This window comes from Pelophylax lessonae, assembly GCF_965119305.1.
Source record: "Pelophylax lessonae genome assembly, chromosome: 10".
Classification (NCBI taxonomy): Eukaryota; Metazoa; Chordata; class Amphibia; order Anura; family Ranidae; genus Pelophylax; species Pelophylax lessonae.
In genome coordinates, this window is record NC_138777.1 from 226,001,589 (window position 1) to 226,019,473 (window position 17,885).

The 17,885-nt window shown below is 48.2% G+C and overlaps 1 protein-coding gene across 1 annotated transcript in view; it reads left to right on the forward strand.

Annotated features, from left to right (window-relative positions):
• The first annotated feature begins 14,712 nt into the window (after nucleotides 1-14,712).
• The window catches only part of DPY19L3 (dpy-19 like C-mannosyltransferase 3), a 98,391-nt gene continuing 95,218 nt past the window's right edge, over nucleotides 14,713-17,885 (forward strand). Inside the window, exons 1-2 of the mRNA XM_082270645.1 lie at nucleotides 14,713-14,917; nucleotides 17,110-17,249. Coding sequence (XP_082126771.1) covers nucleotides 17,147-17,249 — 103 coding nt within the window. The 5' untranslated portion in view covers nucleotides 14,713-14,917; nucleotides 17,110-17,146. The remainder of the gene's footprint in view (nucleotides 14,918-17,109; nucleotides 17,250-17,885) is intronic.

Genomic DNA, 17,885 nt, shown 5'->3' on the forward strand with positions numbered 1-17,885 from the left:
AATATTTCTCACACTGGACCTCCTCTGTAACTCTAAACTGATTACCTATAAATAATCTTAAAGCGTCGCCTATGGAGATTTTTAAGTACTGAAGTTTGACACCATTCCACGAGTGTGCGCAACTTTAAAGCATGACATGTTAGGTATCTATTTACTCGGTCTATCATCTTTCACATTATACAAAAAAAAAAAAAAAAATTGGGCTAACTGTAGTGTTTTTTTTGGTTTCTTTTAATTAAAAAAAAAAAATATATACACAAATATGTGTGTGTGTGTGTGTGTGTGTGTGTGTGTGTGTGTGTATGTATATATACAGTGGGTACGGAAAGTATTCAGACCCCCTTAAATTTTTCACTCTTTGTTATATTGCAGCCATTTGCTAAAATCATTTAAGTTCATTCTTCTTCCTCATGAATGTACACATAGCACCCCATACTGACAGAAAAACACAGAATTGTTGACATTGTTGCAGATTTATTAAAAAAGAAAAACTGAAATATCACATGGTCCTAAGTATTCAGACCCTTTGCTGTGACACTCATATATTTAACTCAGGTGCTTTCCATTTCTTCTGATCATCCTTGAGATGGTTCTACACCTTCATTTGAGTCCAGCTGTGTTTGATTATACTGATTGGACTTGATTAGGAAAGCCACACACACCTGTCTATATAAGACCTTCCAGATCACAATGCATGTCAGGGCAAATGAGAATCATGAGGTCAAAGGAACTGCCTGAAGAGCTCAGAGACAGAATTGTGGCAAGGCACAGATCTGGCCAAGGTTACAAAAAGATTTCTGCTGCACTTAAGGTTCCTAAGAGCACAGTGGCCTCCATAATCCTCAAATGGAAGAGGTTTGGGACGACCAGAACCCTTCCTAGAGCTGGCCGTCCGGCCAAACTGAGCTATCGAGGGGAGAAGAGCCTTGGTGAGAGAGGTAAAGAAGAACCCAAAGATCACTGTGGCTGAGCTCCAGAGATGCAGTCAGGAGATGGGAGAAAGTTGTAGAAAGTCAACCATCACTGCAGCCCTCCACCAGTCGGGGCTTTATGGCAGAGTGTGTGTGTGTGTGTGTGTGTGTGTGTGTGTGTGTGTGTGTGTGTATATATATATATATATATATATATATATATATATACAGTGGGTACGGAAAGTATTCAGACCCCCTTAAATTTTTCACTCTTTGTTATATTGCAGCTATTTGCTAAAATCATTTAGGTTCATTCTTCTTCCTCATGAATGTACACATAGCACCCCATACTGACAGAAAAACACAGAATTGTTGACATTGTTGCAGATTTATTAAAAAAGAAAAACTGAAATATCACATGGTCCTAAGTATTCAGACCCTTTGCTCAGTATTTAGTAGAAGCCCCCTTTTGATCTAATACAGCCAGGAGTCTTTTTGGGAAAGATGCAACAAGTCTTTCACACCTGGATTTGGGGATCCTCTGCCATTCCTCCTTGCAGATCCTCTCCAGTTCTGTCAGGTTGGATGGTAAACGTTGGTGGACAGCCATTTTTAGGTCTCTCCAGAGATGCTCAATTGGGTTTAAGTCAGGGCTCTGGCTGGGCCATTCAAGAACAGTCACTGAGTTGTTGTGAAGCCACTCCTTCATTATTTTAGCTGTGTGCTTAGGGTCATTGTCTTGTTGGAAGGTAAACCTTCGGCCCAGTCTGAGGTCCAGAGCACTCTGGAGAAGGTTTTTGTCCAGGATATCCCTGTACTTGGCCGCATTCATCTTTCCCTCAATTGCAACCAGGCGTCCTGTCCCTGCAGCTGAAAAACACCCCCACAGCATGATGCTGCCACCACCATGCTTCACTGTTGGGACTGTATTGGACAGGTGATGAGCAGTGCCTGGTTTTCTCCACACATACCGCTTAGAATTAAGGCCAAAAAGTTCTATTTTGGTCTCATCAGACCAGAGAATCTTATTTCTCACCATCTTGGAGTCCTTCAGGTGTTTTTTTAGCAAACTCCATGCGGGCTTTCGTGTGTCTTACACTGAGGAGAGGCTTCCGTCGGGCCACTCTGCCATAAAGCCCCGACTGGTGGAGGGCTGCAGTGATGGTTGACTTTCTACAACTTTCTCCCATCTCCTGGCTGCATCTCTGGAGCTCAGCCACAGTGATCTTTGGGTTCTTCTTTACCTCTCTCACCAAGGCTCTTCTCCCCCGATAGCTCAGTTTGGCCGGACGGCCAGCTCTAGGAAGGGTTCTGGTCGTCCCAAATGTCTTCCATTTGAGGATTATGGAGGCCACTGTGCTCTTAGGAACCTTATGTGCAGCAGAAATCTTTTTGTAACCTTGGCCAGATCTGTGCCTTGCCACAATTCTGTCTCTGAGCTCTTCAGGCAGTTCCTTTGACCTCATGATTCTCATTTGCTCTGACATGCATTGTGATCTGGAATGTCTTATATAGACAGGTGTGTGGCTTTCCTAATCAAGTCCAATCAGTATAATCAAACACAGCTGGACTCAAATGAAGGTGTAGAACCATCTCAAGGATGAACAGAAGAAATGGAAAGCACCTGAGTTAAATATATGAGTGTCACAGCAAAGGGTCTGAATACTTAGGACCATGTGATATTTCAGTTTTTCTTTTTTAATAAATCTGCAACAATGTCAACAATTCTGTGTTTTTCTGTCAGTATGGGGTGCTATGTGTACATTCATGAGGAAGAAGAATGAACTTAAATGATTTTAGCAAATGGCTGCAATATAACAAAGAGTGAAAAATTTAAGGGGGTCTGAATACTTTCCGTACCCACTGTATATATATATATATATATATATATATATATATATATATATATATATAATTTTTTTTTTTTTTTTTCAAAAAGAAAAATAAAGAGACAGTGTAAAAATAAAAGTAAAATAAGGAAAAACATTTTTTTTAAGCGCCCCATCCCTCTGTGCTCATGAGCAGAAGCACACACATAAGTAAATGGTATTTGTCCCACACATATGAGGTATTAAAAGACAAATATAGGCAGCGCTAACAGGTAAAATCTATAAATAAGTGCTGGATGGTAAAAAAGATATAATGTGATAAAAATTATACTAAGAATTAAGTGCATATAATTCAATATATAAAATCATAAATGCATAAATACTACAGTGAATATGATTAAGTGTATACACAAATCAGAAAATTCATAAAGTGCAACAAAAAAATAATACAATCCGGTATCCACAAATTTTGAATAAAGTGCAAGATGTGTTTAAGGTGCAGTCCAAACTTATATTCTTCCAAAGAAGTTTATAGTGCAAAAAAGTGCTCAAAGTCCAAATAAAGTGCCCAAGTGCTCTTCAAAGAAAGTCCCCCTATGGGGATGCACTCACCAGATTTGGGATGTAAATGAGCCTTAAATATATATAATATTCCGTTTAGAAAGTCAGAGCAGCCACACGGAGACTAAAGGTTTCCCTTGTCCGGATGGATGGATAGCTGCAATCCTTTACTATGGGCTCCTTATTAGCTCCTCTCCACTCTCTCCCAAATGGTGTAATCAGAAAGAAGGAAAGAAGCCAAACATCGTGAAGCCCGTAATATATTTATTATAAGTTTTAAAAGTAATGGTACTCACAAAGGTAAGGTATAGTTAGGCATTAATCGGCATATACAGCGATGTCCTTCTCTTCCGTGTCCGCTGCCGGCGTGCGGTTCACGGTGGTTAACAGGAAATGACGCTGTAGCGTACCACTGCCCGGAAGTGCGTCGACGCGTTTTGCCCGCCTTGTGGGCGTTATCAAAGACATCACTTCCGGTAAAGCGGCTTGCATTTATACTTATCACGCTCCGCTTGTAGCCAATCGGCTGGAAAGGGGGGGTGGAGCAAATTCCGTGTTGACTTCCTGCCCGTGTTTATCCCAAGCGTGTCCCCACAGGGCTAAACTGGCCATTATGTCCGTGGAGAGTATTGCCTTGAATGTTAGAGTGAGTGCAGTAATTCTAGCAGTAGACCTCCTCTGTAACTCTGAACAGGTAACCTGTAAAGGCATCTCCTATGGAGATTTTTAAGTACCGTATTTTTTCGCCATTCCACGAGCGTGCGCAATTTTAAAGCTTGACATGTCCGGTATCTATTTACTCGGCATAACATCATCTTTCACATTATAAAAAAAATTGTGGTAGATTGTGTGTGTGCTTTTTTTTTTTTTTTTTTTTTATTCATTAAAGGAAATTTTAAAAAAACCTACGTTTGCAAAACCGCTGTGTGAATACCGTGTGACATAAGAAATTGCAAGGATCACCATTTTATTCCCTAGAGTCTCTGCTAAAAAAAAAAATTTTAAAAAGTATAATATTTGGGGGGTTATAAGTAATTTTCTAGCAAAAAACACTGATTTAAACTTCTAAACTAAAAGTGCCAGAAAAAGCCTGGTTGTGTTAACTTGGGGCCCCGCGCTTGGTAAAACTGTGGCTCAGCTGCATTTTTTTTTTTTTACTGGCCCTCAGCAGCTCATGCAAAAATACTGAATACTGTGAATATTTAACTCCCCACCCGGCAAAGAGGTAAAAAAGTAGAGAGGTAAGAAGTGTAAAATCTCCTCTTCTGCAGTTTTATTTTATGGTGACAGTCTGTAAGTTTGCAGGTTCCCTTTTTAAGAGTCCAAAGCGCCACCTGCTGCCTCAGTAGGAGAATACAGGATGTTAGAGACCCAATCACCAACATGAAAAACTGCAGCTAAAAGCGCCGAAAAGCCAAGTATTTTCCATGTTCACTTGCAATGTTTTCCTTTTCATAAATGATTATGGAGCTGTTGGGGGAGGAGTGAGAGGAATATTATAGAGCAACTTCTCTACCCTAAAGTAATCCATACAATAATTGTCCGGTCTCAGAGAACCCCTGCTAATGTTCCTTACATTGGTGGGCAGTGGGAAGAATGCCCCTTACATTGGTGGTCAGTGGGAAGAATGCTCCTTACATTGGTGGTCAGTGGGAAGAATGCCCCCGACATTGGGGGACAGTGGAAAAAATGCCCCTTACATTAGGGGGCAGTAAGAAGAATGCTCCTTACATTGGTGGTTAGTGGGAAGAATGCTCCTTACATTGGGGGACAGTAAGAAGAATGCTCCTTACGTTGGTGGTCAGTGGGAAGAATGCTCCTTACATTGGTGGTCAGTGGGAAGAATGCTCCTTACATTGGTGGTCAGTGGGAAGAATGCCCCTTACATTGGTGGTCAGTGGGAAGAATGCTCCTTACATTGGGGGACAGTAAGAAGAATGCTCCTTACATTGGTGGTCAATGGGAAGAATGCTCCTTACATTGGTGGTCAATGGGAAGAATGCTCCCTACATTGGGGGTCAGTGGGAAGAATGCTCCTTACATTGGTGGTCAGTGGAAAGAATACCCTTTACATTGGGGGACAGTGGGAAGAATGCCCCTTACATTAGGGGACAGTAAGAAGAATGCCCCTTACATTGGTCAGTGGGAAGAATGTTCCTTACATTGGGGGGACAGTGGGAAGAATGCTCCTTACATTGGGGGTCAGTGGGGAAGAATGCTCCCTACATTGGGGGTCAGTGGGGAAGAATGCTCCCTACATTGGTGGTCAGTGGGAAGAATGCTCCTTACATTGGTGATCTGTGGGAAGAATGTTCCTTACATTGAGGGTCAGTGGGAAGAATGGCCCTTACATTGGACGTCAGTGGAGAAGGAAAGGAACTGCTCATGATCCAAAGCATACCACCTCATCAGTGAAGCATGGTGGTGGTGGTGGTAGTGTCATGGCGTGGACATGTATGGCTGCCAATGGAATTGGTTCTCTTGTATTTATTGATGATGTGACTGCTGATAAAAGCAGCAGGATGAATTCTGAAGTGTTTCGGGCAATATTATCTGCTCATATTCAGCCAAATGCTTCAGAACTCATTGGACGGCGCTTCACAGTGCAGATGGACAATGACCCGAAGCATACTGCGAAAGCAACCAAAGAGTTTTTTAAGGGAGAGAAGTGGAATGTTATGCAATGGCCAAGTCAATCACCTGACCTGAATCCGATTGAGCATGCATTTCACTTGCTGAAGACAAAACTGAAGGGAAAATGCCCCAAGAACAAGCAGGAACTGAAGACAGTTGCAGTAGAGGCCTGGCAGAGCATCACCAGGGATGAAACCCAGCGTCTGGTGATGTCTATGCGTTCCAGACTTCAGGCTGTAATTGACTGCAAAGGATTTGCAACCGAGTATTAAAAAGTGAAAGTTTGATTTATGATTGTTAATCTGTCCCATTACTTTTGGTCCCTTAAAAAGCGGGATGAACATATACAAACTGTTGTAATTCCTACACCGTTCACCTGATTTGGATGTAAATACCCTCAAATTAAAGCTGAAAGTCTGCAGTTAAAGCTCATCTTGTTTGTTTTATTTCAAATCCATTAATCCATGGACCTGACTGTAAGTTCATTGTCCAGGTTGGAAAATTATTGATCATTTTGCATCAATCGGCAGCACGGAGATACAAGCTTAGCTCCAAACTGTCCCGGAGTTCGAGGGACTGTCCCTGATTTGGAACAAAGTCTCTCTGTCCCTCTTTCCTCCTCATTTGTCCCTCGTTTTGGTCTGATCTATAGAGTTGTATATAAAATGCTTTTTCTATTTATCAAAAAAGTGTTTCCCAGTGCTAAACATTTCATCCAATTCCTAAATTGCTGCATTCTCTAATGTGAAAAGCCAGTATAATGGAATAGTAGTGATAAAAAAAACACTTGTGGGTTAACTAATTTTTTTTTTTTGTATGATTTTTTTTTTTGTGAGATTACATTGTGGCTATAAAGCTGCAATTAAAGTTTAAAGATTATAAATTACGATCATATCTTAAAGCGGTATTACACCCAAAAGCAAATATTTTATTTTATATATTGCAGTTTACCAATTTATATATGTGATAACTGCATTCATTTTCTTCTTTTTTTTTTAGATTTTCCTCTATGTTCATCTACTGATTCAGCCAACAAGTCTGTTGTTTTCAAAAGCTCAAGCTCTCTTCCAAATGTAGCAGTTTACATGGATGAGACAAACCATTTACCACTGACAGGATTGCTTACAATGATCAGATTTTATTTATCCTTGTTTAACCCGAAAGTAAAAATAAAATGTTTTCTGTAACTGCTTATAAAGTGTTGGCTTCAATTTGTTAGTGCATCTAAATCTGCTAGTACATCCAACAACCCCCCCCCCCACCCCAACTGACAATGCTACTGTCCAAAGGTGCCCCCCTGTTCTCCTTCATCCAGAGGGGGGTGCTCTAATAAAGGAGGTGTGTTACTGGCCAGATCATTCACTGACAAGCCTGCAATAATGGCACTGGTGAGGCTGTGCTGATAAGCTGCACTGATGGGCACTGATTGGGATGCACTGATCTGCACTGGTGAGGCTGTGCTGATAAGCTGCACTGATGGGCACTGACGAGGCGGCACTGATAAGCTGCACTAATGGGCACTGACAAGGAGGCACTGATGGGGCTGCACTGATGGGCAGTGATTAAGCTGTGGTGATAAGCTGCACTGATGGGCACTGATGAGGAGGCACTGATGGGGCTGTGCTGATAAGCTGCACATATGGGCACTGACGAGGTGGCACGGATGAGGCTATGCTGATAAGCTGCACTGATGGGTACTGACGAGGTGGCACGGATGAGGCTATGCTGATAAGCTGCACTGATGGGCACTGACGAGGTGGCACTGATGAGGCTGTGCTGATAGGCTGCACTAATGGGCACTGACGAGGAGGCACTGATGGGCAGTGATAAGGCTGTGGTGATAAGCGGCACTGATGGGGCTGCACTGATGGGCACTGATGAGGCAGTGCTGATAAGCTGCACTGATGGGGCTGTGCTGATAAGCTGCACTGATGAGGAGGCACTGATGAGGCTGTGCTGAAAAGCTGCACTGATGGGCACTGACGAGGAGGCACTGATGAGGCTGTGCTGAAAAGCTGCACTGATGGGCACTGACGAGGAGGCACTGATGAGGCAGTGCTGATAAGCTGCACTGACGAGGCGGCACAGATGAGGCTATGCTGATAAGCTGCACTGATGGGCAGTGATGAGGCTGTGCTAATAAGTGGCACTGATGTGGCTGCACTGATGGGCACTGATGAGGCAGTGCTGATAAGCTGCACTGATGGGGTTGTGCTGATAAGCTGCACTGACGAGGAGGCACTGATGAGGCTGTGCTGAAAAGCTGCACTGATGGGCACTGACGAGGAGGCACTGATGAGGCTGTGCTGAAAAGCTGCACTAATGGGCACTGACGAGGAGGCACTGATGAGGCAGTGCTGATAAGCTGCACTGATGGGGCTGTGCTGATAAGCTGCACTGACGAGGAGGCACTGATGAGGCTGTGCTGAAAAGCTGCACTGATGGGCACTGACGAGGAGGCACTGATGAGGCTGTGCTGAAAAGCTGCACTGATGGGCACTGACGAGGAGGCACTGATGAGGCAGTGCTGATAAGCTGCACTGATGGGCACTGACGAGGCACTGATGGGCAGTGATGAGGCGTGCTAATAAGTGGCACTGATGTGGCTGCACTGATGGGCACTGATGAGGCAGTGCTGATAAGCTGCACTTATGGGGTTGTGCTGATAAGCTGCACTGACGAGGAGGCACTGATGAGGCTGTGCTGAAAAGCTGCACTGATGGGCACTTACGAGGCGGCACTGATGAGGCTGTGCTGATAAGCTGCACTAATGGGCACTGACAAGGAGGCACTGATGGGGCTGCACTGATGGGCAGTGATTAAGCTGTGGTGATAAGCTGCACTGATGGGCACTGATGAGGAGGCACTGATGGGGCTGTGCTGATAAGCTGCACATATGGGCACTGACGAGGTGGCACGGATGAGGCTATGCTGATAAGCTGCACTGATGGGTACTGACGAGGTGGCACGGATGAGGCTATGCTGATAAGCTGCACTGATGGGCACTGACGAGGTGGCACTGATGAGGCTGTGCTGATAGGCTGCACTAATGGGCACTGACGAGGAGGCACTGATGGGCAGTGATAAGGCTGTGGTGATAAGCGGCACTGATGGGGCTGCACTGATGGGCACTGATGAGGCAGTGCTGATAAGCTGCACTGATGGGGCTGTGCTGATAAGCTGCACTGACGAGGAGGCACTGATGAGGCTGTGCTGAAAAGCTGCACTGATGGGCACTGACGAGGAGGCACTGATGAGGCTGTGCTGAAAAGCTGCACTGATGGGCACTGACGAGGAGGCACTGATGAGGCAGTGCTGATAAGCTGAACTGATGAGGCGGCACAGATGAGGCTATGCTGATAAGCTGCACTGATGGGCAGTGATGAGGCTGTGCTAATAAGTGGCACTGATGTGGCTGCACTGATGGGCACTGATGAGGCAGTGCTGATAAGCTGCACTGATGGGGTTGTGCTGATAAGCTGCACTGACGAGGAGGCACTGATGAGGCTGTGCTGAAAAGCTGCACTGATGGGCACTGACGAGGAGGCACTGATGAGGCTGTGCTGAAAAGCTGCACTAATGGGCACTGACGAGGAGGCACTGATGAGGCAGTGCTGATAAGCTGCACTGATGGGGCTGTGCTGATAAGCTGCACTGACGAGGAGGCACTGATGAGGCTGTGCTGAAAAGCTGCACTGATGGGCACTGACGAGGAGGCACTGATGAGGCTGTGCTGAAAAGCTGCACTGATGGGCACTGACGAGGAGGCACTGATGAGGCAGTGCTGATAAGCTGCACTGATGGGCACTGACGAGGCACTGATGGGCAGTGATGAGGCGTGCTAATAAGTGGCACTGATGTGGCTGCACTGATGGGCACTGATGAGGCAGTGCTGATAAGCTGCACTTATGGGGTTGTGCTGATAAGCTGCACTGACGAGGAGGCACTGATGAGGCTGTGCTGAAAAGCTGCACTGATGGGCACTTACGAGGCGGCACTGATGAGGCTGTGCTGATAAGCTGCACTAATGGGCACTGACAAGGAGGCACTGATGGGGCTGCACTGATGGGCAGTGATTAAGCTGTGGTGATAAGCTGCACTGATGGGCACTGATGAGGAGGCACTGATGGGGCTGTGCTGATAAGCTGCACATATGGGCACTGACGAGGTGGCACGGATGAGGCTATGCTGATAAGCTGCACTGATGGGTACTGACGAGGTGGCACGGATGAGGCTATGCTGATAAGCTGCACTGATGGGCACTGACGAGGTGGCACTGATGAGGCTGTGCTGATAGGCTGCACTAATGGGCACTGACGAGGAGGCACTGATGGGCAGTGATAAGGCTGTGGTGATAAGCGGCACTGATGGGGCTGCACTGATGGGCACTGATGAGGCAGTGCTGATAAGCTGCACTGATGGGGCTGTGCTGATAAGCTGCACTGACGAGGAGGCACTGATGAGGCTGTGCTGAAAAGCTGCACTGATGGGCACTGACGAGGAGGCACTGATGAGGCTGTGCTGAAAAGCTGCACTGATGGGCACTGACGAGGAGGCACTGATGAGGCAGTGCTGATAAGCTGAACTGATGAGGCGGCACAGATGAGGCTATGCTGATAAGCTGCACTGATGGGCAGTGATGAGGCTGTGCTAATAAGTGGCACTGATGTGGCTGCACTGATGGGCACTGATGAGGCAGTGCTGATAAGCTGCACTGATGGGGTTGTGCTGATAAGCTGCACTGACGAGGAGGCACTGATGAGGCTGTGCTGAAAAGCTGCACTGATGGGCACTGACGAGGAGGCACTGATGAGGCTGTGCTGAAAAGCTGCACTAATGGGCACTGACGAGGAGGCACTGATGAGGCAGTGCTGATAAGCTGCACTGATGGGGCTGTGCTGATAAGCTGCACTGACGAGGAGGCACTGATGAGGCTGTGCTGAAAAGCTGCACTGATGGGCACTGACGAGGAGGCACTGATGAGGCTGTGCTGAAAAGCTGCACTGATGGGCACTGACGAGGAGGCACTGATGAGGCAGTGCTGATAAGCTGCACTGATGGGCACTGACGAGGCACTGATGGGCAGTGATGAGGCGTGCTAATAAGTGGCACTGATGTGGCTGCACTGATGGGCACTGATGAGGCAGTGCTGATAAGCTGCACTTATGGGGTTGTGCTGATAAGCTGCACTGACGAGGAGGCACTGATGAGGCTGTGCTGAAAAGCTGCACTGATGGGCACTTACGAGGCGGCACTGATGAGGCTGTGCTGATAAGCTGCACTAATGGGCACTGACAAGGAGGCACTGATGGGGCTGCACTGATGGGCAGTGATTAAGCTGTGGTGATAAGCTGCACTGATGGGCACTGATGAGGAGGCACTGATGGGGCTGTGCTGATAAGCTGCACATATGGGCACTGACGAGGTGGCACGGATGAGGCTATGCTGATAAGCTGCACTGATGGGTACTGACGAGGTGGCACGGATGAGGCTATGCTGATAAGCTGCACTGATGGGCACTGACGAGGTGGCACTGATGAGGCTGTGCTGATAGGCTGCACTAATGGGCACTGACGAGGAGGCACTGATGGGCAGTGATAAGGCTGTGGTGATAAGCGGCACTGATGGGGCTGCACTGATGGGCACTGATGAGGCAGTGCTGATAAGCTGCACTGATGGGGCTGTGCTGATAAGCTGCACTGACGAGGAGGCACTGATGAGGCTGTGCTGAAAAGCTGCACTGATGGGCACTGACGAGGAGGCACTGATGAGGCTGTGCTGAAAAGCTGCACTGATGGGCACTGACGAGGAGGCACTGATGAGGCAGTGCTGATAAGCTGAACTGATGAGGCGGCACAGATGAGGCTATGCTGATAAGCTGCACTGATGGGCAGTGATGAGGCTGTGCTAATAAGTGGCACTGATGTGGCTGCACTGATGGGCACTGATGAGGCAGTGCTGATAAGCTGCACTGATGGGGTTGTGCTGATAAGCTGCACTGACGAGGAGGCACTGATGAGGCTGTGCTGAAAAGCTGCACTGATGGGCACTGACGAGGAGGCACTGATGAGGCTGTGCTGAAAAGCTGCACTAATGGGCACTGACGAGGAGGCACTGATGAGGCAGTGCTGATAAGCTGCACTGATGGGGCTGTGCTGATAAGCTGCACTGACGAGGAGGCACTGATGAGGCTGTGCTGAAAAGCTGCACTGATGGGCACTGACGAGGAGGCACTGATGAGGCTGTGCTGAAAAGCTGCACTGATGGGCACTGACGAGGAGGCACTGATGAGGCAGTGCTGATAAGCTGCACTGATGGGCACTGACGAGGCACTGATGGGCAGTGATGAGGCGTGCTAATAAGTGGCACTGATGTGGCTGCACTGATGGGCACTGATGAGGCAGTGCTGATAAGCTGCACTTATGGGGTTGTGCTGATAAGCTGCACTGACGAGGAGGCACTGATGAGGCTGTGCTGAAAAGCTGCACTGATGGGCACTTACGAGGCGGCACTGATGAGGCTGTGCTGATAAGCTGCACTAATGGGCACTGACAAGGAGGCACTGATGGGGCTGCACTGATGGGCAGTGATTAAGCTGTGGTGATAAGCTGCACTGATGGGCACTGATGAGGAGGCACTGATGGGGCTGTGCTGATAAGCTGCACATATGGGCACTGACGAGGTGGCACGGATGAGGCTATGCTGATAAGCTGCACTGATGGGTACTGACGAGGTGGCACGGATGAGGCTATGCTGATAAGCTGCACTGATGGGCACTGACGAGGTGGCACTGATGAGGCTGTGCTGATAGGCTGCACTAATGGGCACTGACGAGGAGGCACTGATGGGCAGTGATAAGGCTGTGGTGATAAGCGGCACTGATGGGGCTGCACTGATGGGCACTGATGAGGCAGTGCTGATAAGCTGCACTGATGGGGCTGTGCTGATAAGCTGCACTGACGAGGAGGCACTGATGAGGCTGTGCTGAAAAGCTGCACTGATGGGCACTGACGAGGAGGCACTGATGAGGCTGTGCTGAAAAGCTGCACTGATGGGCACTGACGAGGAGGCACTGATGAGGCAGTGCTGATAAGCTGAACTGATGAGGCGGCACAGATGAGGCTATGCTGATAAGCTGCACTGATGGGCAGTGATGAGGCTGTGCTAATAAGTGGCACTGATGTGGCTGCACTGATGGGCACTGATGAGGCAGTGCTGATAAGCTGCACTGATGGGGTTGTGCTGATAAGCTGCACTGACGAGGAGGCACTGATGAGGCTGTGCTGAAAAGCTGCACTGATGGGCACTGACGAGGAGGCACTGATGAGGCTGTGCTGAAAAGCTGCACTAATGGGCACTGACGAGGAGGCACTGATGAGGCAGTGCTGATAAGCTGCACTGATGGGGCTGTGCTGATAAGCTGCACTGACGAGGAGGCACTGATGAGGCTGTGCTGAAAAGCTGCACTGATGGGCACTGACGAGGAGGCACTGATGAGGCTGTGCTGAAAAGCTGCACTGATGGGCACTGACGAGGAGGCACTGATGAGGCAGTGCTGATAAGCTGCACTGATGGGCACTGACGAGGCACTGATGGGCAGTGATGAGGCGTGCTAATAAGTGGCACTGATGTGGCTGCACTGATGGGCACTGATGAGGCAGTGCTGATAAGCTGCACTTATGGGGTTGTGCTGATAAGCTGCACTTATGGGGTTGTGCTGATAAGCTGCACTGACGAGGAGGCACTGATGAGGCTGTGCTGAAAAGCTGCACTGATGGGCACTGACGAGGAGGCACTGATGGATCGGGGTACTGATAATCAGTGTAAACAATGTACTCACTGTGCCTTATCAGACCTGTATACCTCCCAACTTTTTGAGACAGGAGCCAGGGACACCTATTAGCAAAATATGTGGGCATAGGACACACCCCCTGCCACTCCCCCTTAAAAGAGAATTATACACAAGAAAACAATTTGTTAAACCCACAAATGCTATTTTTTTTTGTTACCACCACTATTCCTCTATACTGGATTTTAACATCAGCAAATGTAGCAATAATGAAATCAGATGAAAGGTTTTGCACTGGGAGACACTTATTGGAAGATAAAAAGTGAATTTTATATACAACTCTATGGATCAGACCACAGTGAGGGAGGACAGAGGGACTTTGTTCCATATCAGGGACAGATCTGTGTATATGATGATGGAATATATAATTATGATTAGTATATAAATGGGAAGCGCTCTGTATTTGATGTATATTTGTGAAGTCCCCTCATTTAAAGTCCCATTGACCATTGCATTTTGTTTGAATCTGCAACTCTTAGCATCTAAGCCACGCCTATTCTGTCGCTGAGCCACGCCCTATCATTGCTTGCCATTGGTTGGCTTTGCTGCACGTGATGTTTCTGAAGCCCACGCCATCAGCTGAGTCGCTGCCCCTCCCACTGCTCCCCTCCTCGCTGTATAGAATGTGGGCGTTATTTTTTGTTTGCTGCGTTCCCATTGGTTACTGTTACAATATCAGAGACTCTCATAATCATCCAGTGTGTATTATCATACAATGTTCTATTGGCAGATATCATTTCTTTTCTCCATCCATAGCGCCCTCCCCCTCCCCGGTACACCAGGCGCTGATTGGCTGATCCCATTATTGTTGAGCACAGCTGGAGCACGTGATGTTCTTTGGTTGGCAGGGAGCTTCTTCGCACGGCACTCTGGGAGTTGTAGTTTTTCTGTACGCCTCTGAGCCGCGTCCAAAGCCGCCGCGAACTACAACCCCCATCCCCCCCTCTGCAGCGCGCTGGCGGCTTCCAGTGCCCGTTGCTCTGTACGGGGGTGGAGTGGACCACTTCAGCCTGACGGGGGGGCGGAGGAGTCCTGGCCTAGCTCGGTTGCCTGGGCAACCAGACGGCGCCGCCGACATCAGCTCCCCTTGTCTTCGGGTGGGATTGAGGCGAGGCCGCGGAGACTGGAGCCGGGTAACCCCGGGGAGGAGGGGGAGGGAACAGAGGGGGCTCTGAGGGGCCACTGCTGCCGGGTGTACCCTATAGGGACCAGGTGAAGGCAGCCAGGGGCCATTTACTGGGTAACAGGGGAAATGGGCCCTCAGGGGCCACAGCTGTCTACTTGTTACTTATGGTGACCCCTTGTTTCTAGGGACAAAGCAGCCATAGGGGACAGCCATAGCAGAGACTGAGGGACCAATTACTGAGTGATAGGGGGAAATGGGCCCCCAGGGGCCACAGCTGTCCCATTGTTATCTATGGTGATCAGGGGACCCTTATTTCTACGGACAAGGTAACCATGGCAACAGCGGGCTCTCCGATCTTAGGTGACCATGTTTCAGCATGCTCAAGGGTAATAGTAAGGGCCCCCAGGGGCCACAGCTGTCCCATTGTTATCTTTATTATCATTGTTATATTCACTCAAATGGGTCGGTAGCTGCTGCATGTGGACACTGCTGACTCTGCAGCTAAAAGGGGTAGCTGGGGTGGTGGTGGTAAAAGCAGGGCCCAACCACAGAGATTTACTGCTCCCCAACTGCTAGTGTGAACATGTAGAGATTTCCTTCTACTTCCTGTTGTGTCCCCTGGACAGGAAAGAAAGGGAAATCCCACCAATGGAAAATGAATGGCAAAAAATAAACTGTCAGCTTTTAACCCTCTCTGCTCTCTTCTCTCCTCTTTTCTCTCCTCTCTCATCTTCTCTTCTCTGTTCTTTTCTCTCTCCCCTCCTCTCTACTCTCTTCTCCTCTTCTCTCCTCTCTCCTATCCTCTGTTCTCTCCTCTCCTCGGTTCTCTCCTCTCCTCGGTTCTCTCCTCTCCTCTGTTCTCTCCTCTCCTCTGTTCTCTCCTCTCCTCGGTTGTTCTCTCCTCTCCTCTGTTCTCTCCTCTCCTCTCCTCTGTTCTCTCCTCTCCTCGGTTCTCTCCTCTCCTCTGTTCTCTCCTCTGTTCTCTCCTCTCCTCTGTTCTCTCCTCTCCTCTGTTCTCTTCTCTCCTCTGTTCTCTTCTCTCCTCTGTTCTCTTCTCTCCTCTGTTCTCTTCTCTCCTCTGTTCTCTCCTCTCCTCTGTTCTCTCCTCTCCTCGGTTCTCTCCTCTCCTCTGTTCTCTCCTCTCCTCTGTTCTCTCCTCTGTTCTCTCCTCTCCTCTGTTCTCTTCTCTCTCCTATCTTCTCTTCTCCCTCCTATCCTCTCTTCTCCTCTGTTCTCTCCTCTGTTCTCTCCTCTCCTCTGTTCTCTCCTCGGTTCTCTCCTCTCCTCTGTTCTCTTCTCTCTCCTATCTTCTCTTCTCTCTCCTATCCTCTCTTCTCCTCTCTCATCTCCTCTCCTCGGTTCTCTCCTCTCCTCGGTTCTCTCCTCTCCTCTGTTCTCTCCTCTCCTCTGTTCTCTCCTCTCCTCTGTTCTCTCCTCTCCTCTGTTCTCTCCTCTCCTCTGTTCTCTCCTATGTTCTCTTCTTCTCTCCTCTCTTCTCTTCTTCTCTCCTCTCTTCTCTTCTTCTCTCCTCTCTTCTCTTCTTCTCTCCTCTCTTCTCTTCTTCTCTCCTCTCTTCTCTTCTTCTCTCCTCTCTTCTCTTCTTCTCTCCTCTCTTCTCTTCTTCTCTCCTCTCTTCTCTTCTTCTCTCCTCTCTTCTCTTCTTCTCTCCTCTCTTCTCTTCTTCTCTCCTCTCTTCTCTTCTTCTCTCCTCTCTTCTCTTCTTCTCTCCTCTCTTCTCTTCCCTCTTCTCATCTCCTCTCCTCTCCTCTGTTCTCTCCTCTCCTCTGTTCTCTTCTTCTCTCCTCTGTTCTCTTCTCTTCCCTCTCCTGTTCTCTTCTTCTCTCCTCTGTTCTCTCCTCTCCTCTGTTCTCTTCTTCTCTCCTCTGTTCTCTTCTCTTCCCTCTCCTGTTCTCTTCTCCTCTCTCCCCTCTCCTCTGTTCTCTTCTTCTCTTCTCTCTCCTTTCTCTCTCCTCTGTTCTCTTCCCTCTCCTCTCCTCTCTCCCTATACAGTGGTATATATGCACATTAATCCAGTATACATTGAATATGTCTGAACAGATCAGGCAGCCTTTGTGAGCGCCCAAATCCCCGCCGAGTTGGGTGATGAGTAAAGCGCCATCTGTTCAGCCCAGAGAAGGAAGAATTCATCCGTCTGTTTATTGTCAGGACTCCGGAGCTGATGAATCTTCTCTCTTCCAGGGATCTGCCTGTGAGGTATGTGAGAAGAGCCGATACAATGACCACCGTGCGCCAGAGGAAGAGGATTAACGCCTCCGAGCCGAGTCCCAACAACTCGCAGGGGCAGAAAAGTTCAAGGGAGAACGCTAGAGGGATTTCCGGTGGGTGGAGCAATGTTTATTATTACTTCTCATTACCGGCGTAGAACCTTCCATGCTCCTAGGCTGCCAGCGCTAGACTGACTATATCATCAAACCACAACTTTATATACACTATATTGTCAAAAGTATTGGGACGCCTGCCTTTACACACACATGATCTTTAATGGCATCCCAGTCTTAGTCCGTAGGGTTCAATATTGAGTTGGCCCACCCTTGCAGCTATAACAGCTTCAACTCTTCTGGGAAGGCTGTCCACAAGGTTTAGGAGTGTCTATGGGAATGTTTGACCATTCTTCTAGAAGCGCATTTGTGAGGTCAGGCACTGATGTTGGACCAGAAGGCCTGGCTTGCAGTCTCCACTCTAATTCATCCCAAAGGTCTTCTATTGGGTTGAGGTCACGACAGTCAAGTTCCTCCACCCCAAACTCGCTCTTCCATGTCCTTATGGACCTTGCTTTGTGCACTGGTCCACATCAATTGGTGGAGGGGGGATTATGGTGTGGGGTTGTTTTTCAGGGGTTGGGCTTGGCCCCTTATGGCGCTTTTCCACTGCATGGAACGGCTCGGTTTGGCGCTTTTCCACCGCATTGTACGTGTTAGAACATTTCGGTACGGTTTGGTACAGCGGCGCTTTTC